The sequence below is a fragment of the Falco peregrinus genome, chromosome 5 (genome assembly GCF_023634155.1).
Source record: "Falco peregrinus isolate bFalPer1 chromosome 5, bFalPer1.pri, whole genome shotgun sequence".
Lineage (NCBI taxonomy): Eukaryota > Metazoa > Chordata > Aves > Falconiformes > Falconidae > Falco > Falco peregrinus.
Genome location: NC_073725.1, coordinates 20,752,335 through 20,767,123, shown reverse-complemented (window position 1 = coordinate 20,767,123; position 14,789 = coordinate 20,752,335). Strand labels below are relative to the sequence as shown.

The window sequence follows — 14,789 nt, the reverse complement described above, 5'->3', positions numbered from 1 at the left end:
CTCATTCACGTGAGCCTTGACTGTGTGGTCTCCATCCATGTTCTTTCGTGCTTCATACAGTGGCCAGAGTAGTTGTAACTTCACCCTTGGTTTCTTCATTATCTCAAGAGCTGAAATAATGCTGTACTTTGTCCTGCGTGTCCACAGACACTTCAGGAAAAGAAGCTTCCAAGTGTCTCAGAGGCACCACGCGACTGGGGAAGATACAGAATATTTCAGCAGCACCATAAAAAATTAATATAGCCAATTTTTTAATGGGAAGAGTGTGGCTGTGCCTTGAAAGGTAATTGTGGTGTCATCTTTTTTATTATTGAATCAATGTATATGAATGGGCTTAAAGTGCAATATCCAGATTTTCCAGATTTAACCTAATATAGACTTCCAGTTGTTCAAAGTCCATAATCATTCAACAAAACCAAAATAGATTCTGCCCTCTTTATATTAAAGACACACAATCTCATTTTAAACTGCAAACTGAAAAGAAATCAAAGAACTTCTTAATTTGGTGTTAATATATTATGAAAACTACTAAGACACTTCTACATGAACACTTCCTTAAAAGAAAAAAATTGTTCTAGCTGTTTTCTTTTGCTTTTCTCTTGGCTTAGACAGTGCTTCTCTCAACATCTACACTGACTCATGTGCTGTCAGACTTCCATCCTGGTTTCCAGCATATATGATTTCCAGCTTTCCCTCCTCACCAGGCAGGCAGGAGCCCCACTGAGACCCTCGGTGCCCGAGTTGCTCCTGAAGCTGCTTGCAGGGCATCTAGCCTCATGAGCCTGGCACTCAAGCGCTGGAAAAGATCTCAGAATTGCAGTAGTCCCGCAGATCACCTGCAACAAATGTGGTATTTAGTCAGTACTGAAATATACCTGCCCAGCACAGCTCAAGCATTATGTTTCATGCTGCTGATGCTGTGGAAAGGGTAACTGGGATGCACTGGGCAAGGGAGAACTGTGGTGATTCAGGAGCCTGAAGAGGGGGGAGATTTCAGGCTGAGTTTTCTGAACTAGCTAGCAAGGGAGGGGGAATGTAATGCAATAATAAACTGTCTTGCAAGGCACATCAGCTAATGACTTTTAAAGTATTTCCATTAAAAAGAACCCACAATTCTTAAATGTTATCCTTATACGTGAGGGAGCTGAACCATAAGGAGATGAGAGGACTCCCTGGAGATAAGCAAGCATATTTTATAATGAGAGGGGACAAGAAACCCTGAAATGAATCAGCAGGGGGAGGCAGGGGGTGGACCAAAATGTTAAAGCAGAACATTTGCAGTTGCTTTTTCCCACATGGATGGTGCTGAGATACCCATTGCAGCAAAGTGGCTCCAATGATGCCTCAGACCATATCCTGGAAGAAGGGAGGGTGTGTAGTTTTCTCATGAGCAGCCAGGCCTTCTGACCGAGCAGAGGGAGTTTCACCCAATGTAAGCCTTCAACAGATCCTTCATGACTCCAACCCCGAGCAATGTTTTTCAAAACTGCATCAGAAAGCCACCTCTTCCATGCACAGCTTGTGATGTCTGCCCAGCCATAGAGCCAATGCCATCAAAAGAGACGTAACGCTCTCATGCAACATGATGTAACACTTCAGTACTCGTCTCTGCCACTCTTTGATTTACCTTTATTTGTAAAAGTTGTATAAAATGCCTTTTAAAACTTGTCTGGTGAAACAGGGAGGCTTTTCAAATGTTAACCAGGTTTCTGTATAGGAATAATGTAGAAGTAGTAAGACTTGGATACACAGCAAAGCAACTAAGCCAGACTGCTAGGAAAGGCTGTCATCGCATCATTGACATCGTGAAACTAGCAGTGACATCAGCTCACGTGCGCTGCTGTCCATACGCTTTATTACAGAACTTCAGTATCATGAATTAGTAACCAGCCTCTTCACAGGGGGGGAACAAATCGGGAAAATTTACAAAAGCTACGCTTCAAAATTTGAAACACTTTTTACAAAGGAGAAGGGACAAAGGTGGTGCTGAGAACAGAAGCTGACAGCTTCATCAATTGCTACTGTATTACTTGACAGTGAGCACTTCCAGACTCCAACCTTACACAAGGCAAATCTGTTTCTAGAACAACGAAGGACAGAAGTTTAATGGCACCTACTGCTTTGAAGAAAATGGGACGCGGGTCTTCAAGTAAAGTAAAAAGGCCTGTAGTAGTACGTAGGGCTACAAAATGGTAAGAGTCAACTGGCTGTTGGATGAAGGGCTGTAAGCATGGCCTTTTGTGGCAAAGCAGGGTGACGAGCACAGCCTCCTGGTTTCAAGGACACATTGTGCATGTACACTTAGATTATAAGACTTTATTACTGGGGGTCAAGGAAAAGCACTTTGCTTACATAGAAGTCACTGGAGGAAGGCAGGGGTCTCTACTGTAAGAAAAAGATCAGTTCAAAGTTGTCCCTTTCGTAAAGGACTGGCCCTTTTGCGTACCCCTTGGTCAGCAAAGTAAGCCAGATTCTTCCGTGGTGTAGCCCAAATGATCTCTGCCCAACTTCCTCCGAAGCCAGCTTTTGACTGCAGTCTTTGACTCACCCTCAGCCACGTGTGATTTTCTTGCTGCTTCTGGCAAAGGAACCAAAACCTGGAGCACACGAGTATGTGACTACAAATGGTTCCTGTCAGGCTGCTGGAACACCGTGCCTGCTCGGAGCAGCTCTAACACAAAAACCAAAGCTGGGCAGGCAAAGTCACCAGTGTTCAAACTAGCCAGCCTGAAGGGGGGCAGGCGAGAAAAAGGGCTTTTATTTCAGCATACAGAGGCTGAATCGCTTTCAGCTCCTGAACAATACTGGCAATCCAAAATTAAGGCTGCTGCAGGTCCCTGCCTTGAATGTAACCAAATTTAGTAAATTTATGCTTGTTGTGCACTTTTTTTTTAAGTACTCGGCCAGAAAGCTGCTGCAAATGCACCTGCAGTACTATCTGAAAGGCAGCTGCTTTTATGGGGTTATCCAAAAACCTTCAGACCTGTTAACCAGCTGAGAGCTTTTCCTCACAGATTTTCTTATAGATCAGAAAATGTGTGCTCAAGACTTTGCCGTCATGTTTGGTAACGCCCTGGGTGTAAAATAAGGTGGGAGGTTATTCCATTCATTTCATTAAAGTACAGGATAAGTGGGGAGGGAGGGATACCAGGGCTCAAGTCCACGCAGATGTGGTGTGGAGGAAACCTTGGCCCCCTCTAGTCCCCTTACCCAATACTAGGCTTGTTACCCTGGCCAAGGCTCTCGCTAGTTTCTGCCCAGCCTCTCCTACCATAGCTGCTTCCCAGGAGTTTAGAGGAGCCCTGGTAAAATGTTTTCTACTAAAACAAAACCCTTGGTCAGAATACTTATAGGTGCAAAACTCAATTTGCCTAGGTAATTCCATAATAGTCTGGAATCAGAATATGCAGTTTATGTAGTAAGTCCTCCCACACCATCTAAGCTGTTTATGACGCGGCTAGCCATGCCTTGCAGTAAGGTGCTTTCTCTTCTTGCTTCTGGATCTAGCACCAGCAGTTATAACAGAGGTAAGGTCGCTTCAGAGCAGTGCAGCACATCTCCTGGAATGCAGGAATAGGGCACTTGTGAGTCGTCTTTTCCCCCTACTCACATCTTGTTTCTTCAATGAGCTCTTCAAGATCTTGCTTGCTGTAGCATGGAGGTACTGCTTGAAAAGTTGACTTAAAAGTAGGCTCAGGTGACCCAGAGAAGAAGTGGGTGTTGCCTGCTGTGCTGAATCATGTCCCTGTGTTCCTGAATTTATTTAAAACACATAAGTCATGAAATCACAGTTCTGCCCGATCCTTCTTCCAAAACGCTGCCGTGTTGGTACTTCCTAGACATGCTATGCTTGTTCTCAAAGGAGGGAGACCCTTCCCAGAATTCAGCTTCCTGAAATATATACTTTACAGATAAAGATGTAGAACAATGTAACTTTTTGAGGGGATAAAGGGAGATAACTTTGACAGTCATTAAAACAGCAATACTTTTTTTTTTTTTTAAATGTTAAGTCTCCCAGTAAAAAAGAAAACAACAACAAAACATTTTATAACATTACAGAGCTCTGACCCTATGGCACAAAGACCTGCTTCTGTGCCCTGTGTTTTTAAACTTTCTTTTTTCATCGCAATGATGAACAAACAGGAACAAGTTACACAGACAGTGATGCAGCATAATCTACAGCAGTTCTATTGCTCTGAACCGTGAAACCTATGACCAAAGACAGGGCAAACACAAGTGAACTAAGGGGGAATTTCTCCTCTTTCTCCTTTCTTCCTCCACCTCTAAACCTGGGTGAGAAAAGGCAGTATGTTACAAAAGACAGTGTCAAGCACTATACCTAGCATACAGAACAGAGCAGATGATTGGACAGATCACTCCAAAGGAATTCCTAAGCCAAATTTTAAGAAATGCACAAACCCTTAAAAATAATAATCAGTATACAATCACAATGCACAAAGAACATAAAGGGGCTTTTTCTGAATACCACATATTCTGGCCACCCTTCCCTCCTGTCCCACCCCTCATAAGTCATTTTGCAAGCTCTGCAAAGTCCAGTTCTACATCCTCACAGAGTAAGTGAATGGTGGGCTAATACTGTTAATTTATGAGATCCTGGAGCTCCTCATCAGTCAGTTCATTGACTTCCATGATCTTTTCCAAGTGCTCCATATACCGGGCATGGTCTTGCAAAAAGTGCGGTACTCTCATGTTCTCAATCACAGCTAATCCTTTCAAGCGATCCACATCCTCATAGGAGATCTGTAAGGAAGGAGATGCGTTAATTTTCCACTATAGTCCTGTTACTTCTCCGCTGTGGCTCTAAATCCTCTCTTGTAGGTGAGAAAAGATATCAGAGCAGGGGGATTTAAAAGCTTGTGAGAATCCTTTGAAAACATGAGTAACCATGTGCCTCAGTGGAAGATGCAAAAAAATGTAATTTTAGCAAATGCCTCCATACTTCCTGATTCTGCTTTTGATTCAGTCAGTGAACAGACTCGTAGGAAGCTGAATGAGAATGACCTACAGCAGTTGCAGGAAAGAGAGAGAAAGGATGGAGCACATGTGATTCTCAGAGTCTTTTCTCAAAGAGGTGGGAAGATTGATATGAGAATGGACGAAACACTGTGCCAAAGACTGGGGAACTAGAAAGGGAGTGTGGGACAGGCATGGCACAGGAAGCAGGCAGGCTCCAGCTTTGGGAAAGGAATGCTGCCAGCTGAACTTAACTCTGATGTTTTCATTTTCGCTAGCAAATGTGCTTATGCAAAGCTAAATTAAAGTGCACTTCTGGTAACTAACTACAGCACGGGCAACCCTTAAGCATCCCAATTTCTTTTTGTTTGTTTGTTTGTTTCCCATTCAATAGCAGGGTGGAGATTGGTTTTGCCTCTTGGCATCAGAGCCTTCTGGGTATAGGTATGAAACTCTCCAACATTTTCCAGCTACTACAGGGCCTATTACATTTTATTCTAATGAAATCCAAGATTCTTCTCTTTAGCCTTATGATTCTACAAGCTAGGACTTAAAGTCTTGAGCTTGCAGTAGCTCAAGACGCTGTGAATAATGGTCCAGAAAGGATGAATACTTGGCTGTGCGATAGCTATGTAAGCTCCCTGCACAAAGCAGGACTCCTTGGGGCTATCCAGTGTGATGAAAATTCTGTGGTAGCTGCTTTGTCTACAAGCTACATGTTCTGGATACCCTACAGAAAGAAGCATATGTACTGGCAAAACCCACAAGCCTGGCTGTGCTTGCTAACTGGTACATCCTATTTCCTCACAGCAGGTTTGTGCCAGGTGGCTCGAGAGCTGAGCCTGCTCCTTCCAACCTTTTTACCCCACATTTCTTCTAAGGAGCTGAGTGCTGCACAGTCAGGGTTCCCTGGAAACAGCCTGCTCTCTTAGCAGGTGATGGTTTCTATTCAGAAAAGATTAAAGTGAGCATGAATGATCCACCCATGTGTAAGAAAGATAGGACAGTGTAATGCTAAACCTGATCCATAAAGGCAGTCAGAGATAGGTGCATTATCACTGTTGATAATGGGAACAAAGTCCACAAAAAGAAGGGATCTTCGTCTGTGTACATGCGCTTTTCTAGCCGTCATGACAAGATGCATCCTGATTAACAAAATGAACACACACCCATGCCCAGGTTTACTCAAGTCACTAAGGTACTGCTGTTTGAATATGGTGTGGCATTATGCCTGATTAATGTATTTAGAAGTAGTTACAGAGGAGCTATACAAAATCTTAGCATCTCCTCTCAGTCTGGAGACACAGCACCAAATGAGATTAAATATTGACCTTCCCTCCTGTCCCAAGTTGAAATTCCACCTCTTTTGCTCCCAAACAAAGGAAAGCAAAAGGACCCTTTCCCCCTTGTATTTATGTTCAGGGGTTTCTGTTACAGCTGCAACCAAGAAACAAGTATCTGTGATCTGAGGTATGCTTTGAATGGGATGTATTTCCTCAGTCCCTGCAATTGCTAAAGAATGACAAAAGCTGACATTCTGAGATCAAAAACATAACCTCATCCTACTGTGGCAACAGGTTGTCCTCATTACCACATGCAGCTAAAAATCATTGTACTAGGTAAAAAAGACTGAGGCTAAACCAGGCTAACTTAGGCTCTTTGTAATGTGTTCATGTTCTTGGGAAACACAATAGAAGGTGACATATTGCTGCTTTTGCTTTTTAAAACTCTGGTTACGCCATATCGAAATGCACCCAATACCTGCGTTCTATTTCTCTTTATTATTACTTGCATGCAGTTCCTACATGAATGTTTTACAGTGCTTCCCATATTTGATTCTTTCCTGTAAAATTTTAAAACTGCTCCTTCTAAAAAGCATCTTTGCTCAGGCTTCAAGCTCTTTCCTTAGTTACTTCTAGGTATGCCAAACAGCTTGCACGTGTTCTGTTTCCATGCACTGCTCTCTTCTACACTGTAAGTAATGTCAGAAGCACCAGCAAGGCACAGCTGCCTCCACCAGTCAGATCAAGCTCAGTGGTGCAGTTGACATTCTGGAGGGAAGGGATGCCATCCAGAGGGACCTTGAGAGGTGGGCCCATGTGAACCTCGTGAACTTCTACAAGGCCAAGTGCAAGGTCCTGCACCTGGTTCAGGGCAACTCCCAGCATCAATACAGGCTGGGTGGAGAATGGATTGAGAGCAGCCCTGAGGAGAGGGACTTGGGGGTACTGGTGGATGAAAAGTTCAACATGGCCCAACAATGTGCCCTTGCAGCCCAGAAAGCCAACCCTATCCTGGGCTGCATCCAAAGAAGCATAGCCAGCAGGCTGAGGGAGGTGATTCTCCTCTTCTACTCTGCTCTTGTGAGACCTCACCTGGAGTGCTGTGTTCAGCTCTGGGGCCACCACATAAAGACACAGACCTGCTGGAGCAAGTCCAGAGGAGGGCCACAAAGATGATCAGGGGGTTGGAGCACCTCTCCTGCGAAGACAGGCTGAGGGTTGGGGTTGTTCAGCCTGGAGAAGATAAAAGTTCTGGGGAGGCCTTATAGCAGCTTCTGGTACCTAAAGGGGGCCTACAGGAAAGCTGGAGAGGGACTTTTTACAAGGGACCATAGAGTTCGGACAAGGGGTAATGTCTTTAAACAAAAGGAGGGTATTTTTAGATTAGATACTAGGAAGAAATTCTTTACTGTGAGGGTGGTGAGGCACTGGCACAGGTTGCCCAGAGAAGCTGTGGGTGCCCCATCCCTGGCAGTGTTCAAGGCCAGGCTGGATGGGGCTTGGAGCAACCTGGTCTAGTGGAAGGTGTCCCTGCCCATGGCAGGGGGTTGGAACTAGATGATCTTTATGGTCCCTTCCAACCCAAACCATTCTATAGTTCTATTTCTAGCACTCAGATGAGCACAGAAGACAAAGTTCAGCACGGTTCTGTCTTAAATACATTCACATGAGAAAGCAGTGCTCTGGTTTTACAACTGTGTTAACTACCCACTAAAGCACAGAAGCAATTTGTTGTCAGTATTATAGTTGACTGCTTTCACTTCCTATTATGTTCATACCTTTATTATATTTGCAATGAAAATATGCATGCTGAGAAAGTTGAGCTCACTTGTTACAATACAACACTGAAAATCTTTCAAAAGGCAATGAAATTTTCACACTAAATGCTGAGTTTCCCTATGTTTATAAATGCTGTGCTTTTAATTCTAACTTGGAAGACATGGCAGCTGAGCTTAATACTCCCTTTGGAACAACCTGATCCTCCTATTCTAACCTAAACAAACAAATAAATCACCATTTAGAGTAGTGATAAACTCTTAATAACCACAGGATAGATCTCAGTGTAAGTTTCCTATTTCTCTACATTCACAGAACCTGTTTTTCCTGAGAGTAGATTGGAGATATTGGAGCAGGTCCAGTGAACGGTCACCAAGATGATTAAGGCACTGGAGCATCTCTCCTATGAGGAAAGGCTGAGAAGCTGGGACTGTTCAGCCTGGGGAAGGGAAAGCTCAGGGGGATTTTACCAATGTGTATAAACACCTGATGGGAAGGAATGACAAGGAAGTCAGGCTCTTCTCAGCAGTGCCCACTGGCAGGGCATGAGGCAATCCACACACAAAACTGTGACCAAACACAAACCACTTTTTGATGGTAGTAAAACACCGGCACAGGCTGCCCAGAGAGGTTGTAGAATCTCCATCAGTGGAGATATTCAAAGCCCCACTGGACATGATCCTGTGCAACCTACTCTAGCTCACCCTGCTGAAGCATGGGTGTTAGACTAGATGATCTTGAGAGGTCCTTGCAGACCTCAACCAATCTGTGATGCTGAGAGCAGATACTGCTCTTATACACAAATTTCCAGTTTGATTGCAGATGTGTGCAGCAAAAACATTCAGAGCAGACTTTAAGATCCCTTGATTTTATAAGTTGTAAAGTCAAGCACTTATAAATTATCATACTGCTAGAATTAAATTGCTTTGTAGACCCTTAATGTGGATGCCTTGCCATGTGGATTATGGTGGGATCTGTAATTATATGAGGAATGACTTATATGTTTTTGAGGTGGCTTGACAATTCTTCAGGCTCCCTGAAGAGAGAAATGCATAAAGCAGCACAGGAACAGTATGTGTTCAGTAATTTAGCAGGCAGAAGCTGTGTGAAGTTAAGCAGGCTTAAAGCACAAGGAAGTTTTGGAGAATAAAGTTGCAGAGACTTATCTGACAGTGAGATTTTATTTTCAAAGCCTCCTAACTTGGTTCAGTTACCTAAATAGCTCTGCTCACCAGTATGGATATTTCTGACACTAAAGGCAAAACTTCTTAAATGTGGATCAAACCCCTCTGTTATAACATGCCACTTCCCTTTATCACCCATTGATTGCCAAGTAGGCAGAAATATTGGTATACCAGCTCTAAAGGCAAGTGTAACAACGTCAATTTGAATCCTAGTTTATGTGAGTATGAGCCCTGCTTTATAAACTGTGGAAACTTAGCAATCCAAGGATTTGGTTTAGGAAGTGTGACAAAGTTTCTGCACTTCTTAGTATAATTTTGAGAACAAAAAAGCAATGACAGTTAGAATGGACATAAAATATGTACTGTCAATATAGAAATACCATGTATTTTAGGGAAAAAGAAAAACCCACCCGTTTTTTTTAAGAACATCAGAGGTGCCATCAGTGAGAGAAATTTGAGATGAAAAACTCTGTGGTGGAAGGGGATGCATTAGCATCAAATGGTTATTTTTGTTTTCTGCTAGGACCACCACCCTATCTAGCACCTGCCCCGCTTGCCCAAGGCAGTCCCTTGTACTGCAAGTCAGATAGTAGTACCCTGTAAAGGGAGGAAAGGAAAGTCTGTGAAAAAACATGATCATAAAATCTTAATCTGATAAGTGAGGAATGAGGAAAAACTGGTAGAAATTTTTAGGACCTCAAAATATTTGTAACTTGCACTGTGTCATACAAGGTGCTGTACAGAACAGAGGTCTAGATCAAAGTAAACCAGAGCGCAATGACTCATAGCTCTTTACAGGCAGGCTTGCTGAAACAATAAAACTGTACCCTTTGGTAAGAATGAGACCACTCACCTTCCCCAGGGCTGTCAGAAGATGGAAATCAATGGACTCCCTGTATCTCAGGATTCGGAGGATGCCATCCAAGTATACCTGATCCTTATTGAAGCAGCCTAAAAGGAATCAAGATACGCTGGACTCTGTCAGGGTTTGTTCAAGGCATATTCTCAGAAGCCATTATGAGCAGAACAATTCTATTTTTAAAAACTGGGTATTTATATCCCAGACTTTGAAAACCTTCCCAAAAACTAACTAAGAGGCTAAACCCACTAGCCAAAGAAATCAAACACAGAAGATGGCATCTCTGAATATCCACAGCAGCATTACACCTTTTGTAATAAACGTAAAAGAAGGTCAAACTGAGTACGAACTTTTTTATGGCTTTGCAATTTACATTCCCATTTCCAAAAAAACCCTCCATTACAGATTCCATTTGAAAGTCTCACAGATGTGCACTTTCAGCCTTCTTTTCGATAGCAGAAATCATGCTGCCTCATTTCAGAAAGTGCAATCCCATTTCTCCCTTTTGCAAAGGTTTTACTGTGTGAAATGATGAAGGGGCTCTGTGCATGTTCTGAAAACCTCTCTGAAGTACAAAAATAGAGAAGACATGCAGGGAACCCACCTGGTTGTGATGTGTCAGTCCACCCTCTCTTGGCTCGTACGCAGTAATCCCACCTAGTATTGGGGTCCTTGACAAATTTCCCCACGTCCTGGAAAAGCTGACTGAAGGACATTTGGCTAGCCTGATACACTGTGTAGTAGAGCAGGGCAGCTCTCCAAAGAAAAGGGTCTTTGCGGAACAGGACACTGTGAATGCTCGCTAGCCCCTCTTCTGTAGGGTTGATTGGTTTTAACCCATGTTTTCTACGTCCGTTCCAGTTGCACCAAGGCTGGCTGTTGTTGTTAAAACCCCGAAAATAATGAGTTCCTGAAAAGAAAGGAATATGAGACTTAGAACAGTAGCATCTAATGATTGAAAAAAAATTACAAAATATGGAAGGAGATGCACATTTCAGAACTCTGAACAGACAGAATTGAGCACTGGGAAAAGTGCCAGCTCTAGCCTTGTCTACAACAGAGAACTTTGTCAGAGGTAGATATATGGTACAACTGTTCACCTGCTGACTGCAAGTAGGACTCCCAAAAATGCCTACGGAATACAAATGTCAGCAGGACTGGAGTTCCCAAATCCATGGAAAGGAATTTTCAAGTGTGTCTTACAGGCTGAATGTCTCTAGCATAGGCTAGGCATTGCAGCGAACAGAAGGAAGGAGAACCAAAGGAGGCAGAAATGTTGCCTCTTGAAGGTGGTTAAACAGCCCTGCTGCTGCCTTGGAAGAGGCTATGTGCCTTTACAATGTGAGTAACAGTGGTTCGAGACAACTGCAGGGCTTATTCTTCAGTTGAATTTCAGGCATTAGCCAAGTTTAACCAGTTTTAATGTAATTCATTAAAACGGATTCACTGAAAAGTTTTAGAAATTTTCCACAGGGCTGGGCCAACCGTGTTAATGCAAAATAAAGGCAACCTTACAACAGTTTAGGATTTGCCGGGTAAATTCTTCATACCTAAAGCATGCTACAGTTGCAAGCAGTGCAGCATAACAGAAGCAGATTTGCAAAGTGAAATGCTTGGTGCTGAGGCTGAACAGTTGCCCTATTTTTATTTCCCTATTTTTTACTCCAGACTAGCTCTGAATTGCTCTCATGAGCAAAATGTCCCTGAGCAGTGACAACACAGAAGGTACGCCCTGGAGCACAGCCTCTGGGCTAGCATCATCTGAAAGAATTATACTTTGCCTGCTCCAAGATTCCTTTGGCATGTGAATCTCAGTGCAGCAAGTGGAAGCAGCTGTAGACTCACTTCAAAAGCTCGCTCCTGATCTGACCTAAAATGCTAATGTACATGAACCCTTGGAATCCTTTTACTGCATGCTGCAGTGATAAATATGTTTCTCCTTCCCTTTAGCACACCTACAGCACAGGTTCTTTAGACAGGAACGCTTCCTCCTTCCGTGTATGTACAGTGCCTGGCCCATCATTGCAAAATAAATAAGAACGCATGCAAGTACTCCCCTGTGCCTGAAGAACTGATGTCATGCTCATACCAATTTCATGTCTCAGCATCCCTTCCAGCCAGTGCTCTCGCGCAGTGGAGATATTGATAGTGAGAGTGGGGCGGCCATTCACCACTGTCATTGAGGCTCGAGATAGCAGGTCCTCCGTGAGATGGACCACAATCTGAAGATGAGAGAGTTCAGATAGCAAAGAGCTCTCTTCTCGCTCCTGTTCCTACTTTTTGCTTTGGCCCTTTCATGATTTCATTTCTCTTTGGTGCCTTGCCCTTCACAGCTCTTCCTTGCTACCCGCAATCACCTATGAGAGACAATTCTGACTCCACAGAGCTACCCTAGACCCCTGTGCTGCTGACAAAACCTCAGACTTCAGTGGGACCCAGCAGGAGGGTTAAGATAGACAGACATGAGACGGAAAAAAATTTATATGGTAACACTGACTAGATCTGGGGGGCGGGGAGCAATCTTATGCAGAGTAAATTCGAGAAAATTCCATTTTTTGAACTGTGTCTAATTATCTTACTATTACTGAGAACTGAAAAATATAGATAAGCACACATAAACTGACTAGGTATCTATACACTTAACTGTCTGAAACATTTTTAGTTGCAATTCTAAAGCCACATGAATGACGGGGGAAGCACTGTGTAGTTGGTTTCCTGATACATGATGCAGACTTGAAATATTATTAGAATACTGATATCGTTTTGTTTGGGTTTAACCAGGAATGTAGTTCTAGTTTTCCTGTTTTCTCTTGGAAAACTGGTCATCAAAACAAAAACTGCCAGAAAAGGAAATTAATGCATATTGATATATTTTGTTATTTGAGTTCAAAAAGACTTTTTAAACAAGTGACTGGGAGGGAAAAGGGAAACTCTTCGTTGAAGATTAAGCACTTTTCCCTCTTCATGTAATGGCTAAAGAAACAGAAGAGTACAAGGGAGAGTACCTACAAGAGACATGGGGTTTTTTTTAATATCAAAGTTAACGAAAAAGGATCAAAGGCAAGAACGTGACATTTCCCTGTATTCAAAACCTATTGTTCAGCTTCAAGTTCAACAGCAAACTATCAGTCCTATAAAACTCTTACTTAAGATGCTGGAAAGATAGGTAAATCCCAAATTTAGATTTAAAGCAAAGGTGCCACTTAGCTTTAACATCTCGCCAACAGGAGACAGTATTTTCATAATATTTTAGACCATACTAAGCATGATGTATTAACCCTATTTTTGCAGAAAAAGCATTTCATTAAGAAGGACATGAGATATTTGATGAGGGTCTAGGATCCTGCTTCCATGAAGATAAACCAAGACAAAAACAAACACAAAGGGAGATAAAAGCATGGCTGAGGCCAAAAATACAATTCTTTTCTGCTTGCCCCAAACTGCAGTTTTATAATCTCACTCTCAGAAACACAGATAAAGTCTGGTACCAGTGTTAAACTACAGTCTTCCGAAAAGGTGTGATGAGTTTAATGGTTTCTTCTAATAATATGATGTTTACTAATTAAACACAGTTTCTGGGAAACTAATTTTCATGTCTTGATCTCCCATTCCAGACTCTTCTTGTTCACTGTCAGTGATCTCATCCAAGTCTTGGACTGTGTCAGCTAGTGTTTTCATTTGGAATAAATCTATTTTTATACATTCAATTTCATCTGACTCTTGCAAGCAATTCTATGTAACTCAGTCAAACTGGACTTTTAAAATCCTGCATATAGGAAATCACACTTTTGCACAGGACTCTAAAAGATTAGATGGTTAAAGTCAGGAAAAAACAGCATTTGAACCAACTCAACAAGCCAACCTCTTTCAGACGTTTTTATTCACTTATGTCACTTTAATTTGTGTTGTTTCTTATAAATCAGTCTCTTGGGCTGCTGCTTATTTTTCTTGGCCTTTTCTTAACTCTTTCCTTTGGTGTAAATAATTTGATACAAGAGAACAGATGGCAGAACTGATGAATAAATGGAAATGCGCTAGTCTCCAAGTAGCTGAAAAAAGGAGGGAAGGAAGGGTGTCGGTTTAGGGTACTCCCAAAAGAGGTGAATTTAAGAACAAGCATCTATGAATCAGGAAACACATTCAGAGAGATGGCTGAAGCATTCACAAGGAATTTGCATCATTTCAATTGTTCAAAAATTAAACTAGGCACAACCATGAGAAAAATGTCATGTAAGGAATATCGTTGTTATGGAGGAAAGGTCTCCCGAGTGGTCTCTCAAGTCCATCCATGTGTAATTTCTAAGATACAGGCAAATGTTTCCTTCCTGATCCAGTGTACAACTTACCTCACCAAGACAGCCTTCTTTCACCATATATTTCCTGACGTGATTCCAGATGCGACTTTTGGTCAGCAAGCTGCCTCCAGTGGCCTGTTCAAATTTTTCGTAGCTTCCGTATTTCTGCAATGTCCGCTGCATAATGTTAATGGACTATAAAATACAAAAGCATAGCAAATACGAATGCAGTAAGACCCCCGTGTCAGACTAGCATGTGTCTTCTTTCTCTCCCTCTCAATCACTCTCTCTTTTTAACTTAATTTATTTTAAGTTAATAACTTTTTAATTTAATCTTTCTTCTTATTTTAACATATTGGGAGTTGCTATCAAACTGCAGTCATTAGATACAGGCTGACATACTCTGTAATCAATTTAT

At 42.3% G+C, this 14,789-nt stretch overlaps 1 protein-coding gene across 2 annotated transcripts in view; it reads right to left on the bottom strand.

Moving 5' to 3' along the window:
• Positions 1–2,301: 2,301 nt before the first annotated feature.
• The window catches only part of MATCAP2 (microtubule associated tyrosine carboxypeptidase 2), a 30,449-nt gene continuing 17,961 nt past the window's right edge, over positions 2,302–14,789 (bottom strand). For both annotated transcript variants that reach the window (XM_055806052.1, XM_027793642.2), the window contains 5 exons: positions 14,423–14,566; positions 12,166–12,298; positions 10,681–10,986; positions 10,071–10,168; positions 2,302–4,761 (listed from right to left, as the gene is read on the bottom strand). In XM_055806052.1, coding sequence (XP_055662027.1) covers positions 4,600–4,761; positions 10,071–10,168; positions 10,681–10,986; positions 12,166–12,298; positions 14,423–14,566 — 843 coding nt within the window. In that variant the 3' untranslated portion in view covers positions 2,302–4,599. The remainder of the gene's footprint in view (positions 4,762–10,070; positions 10,169–10,680; positions 10,987–12,165; positions 12,299–14,422; positions 14,567–14,789) is intronic.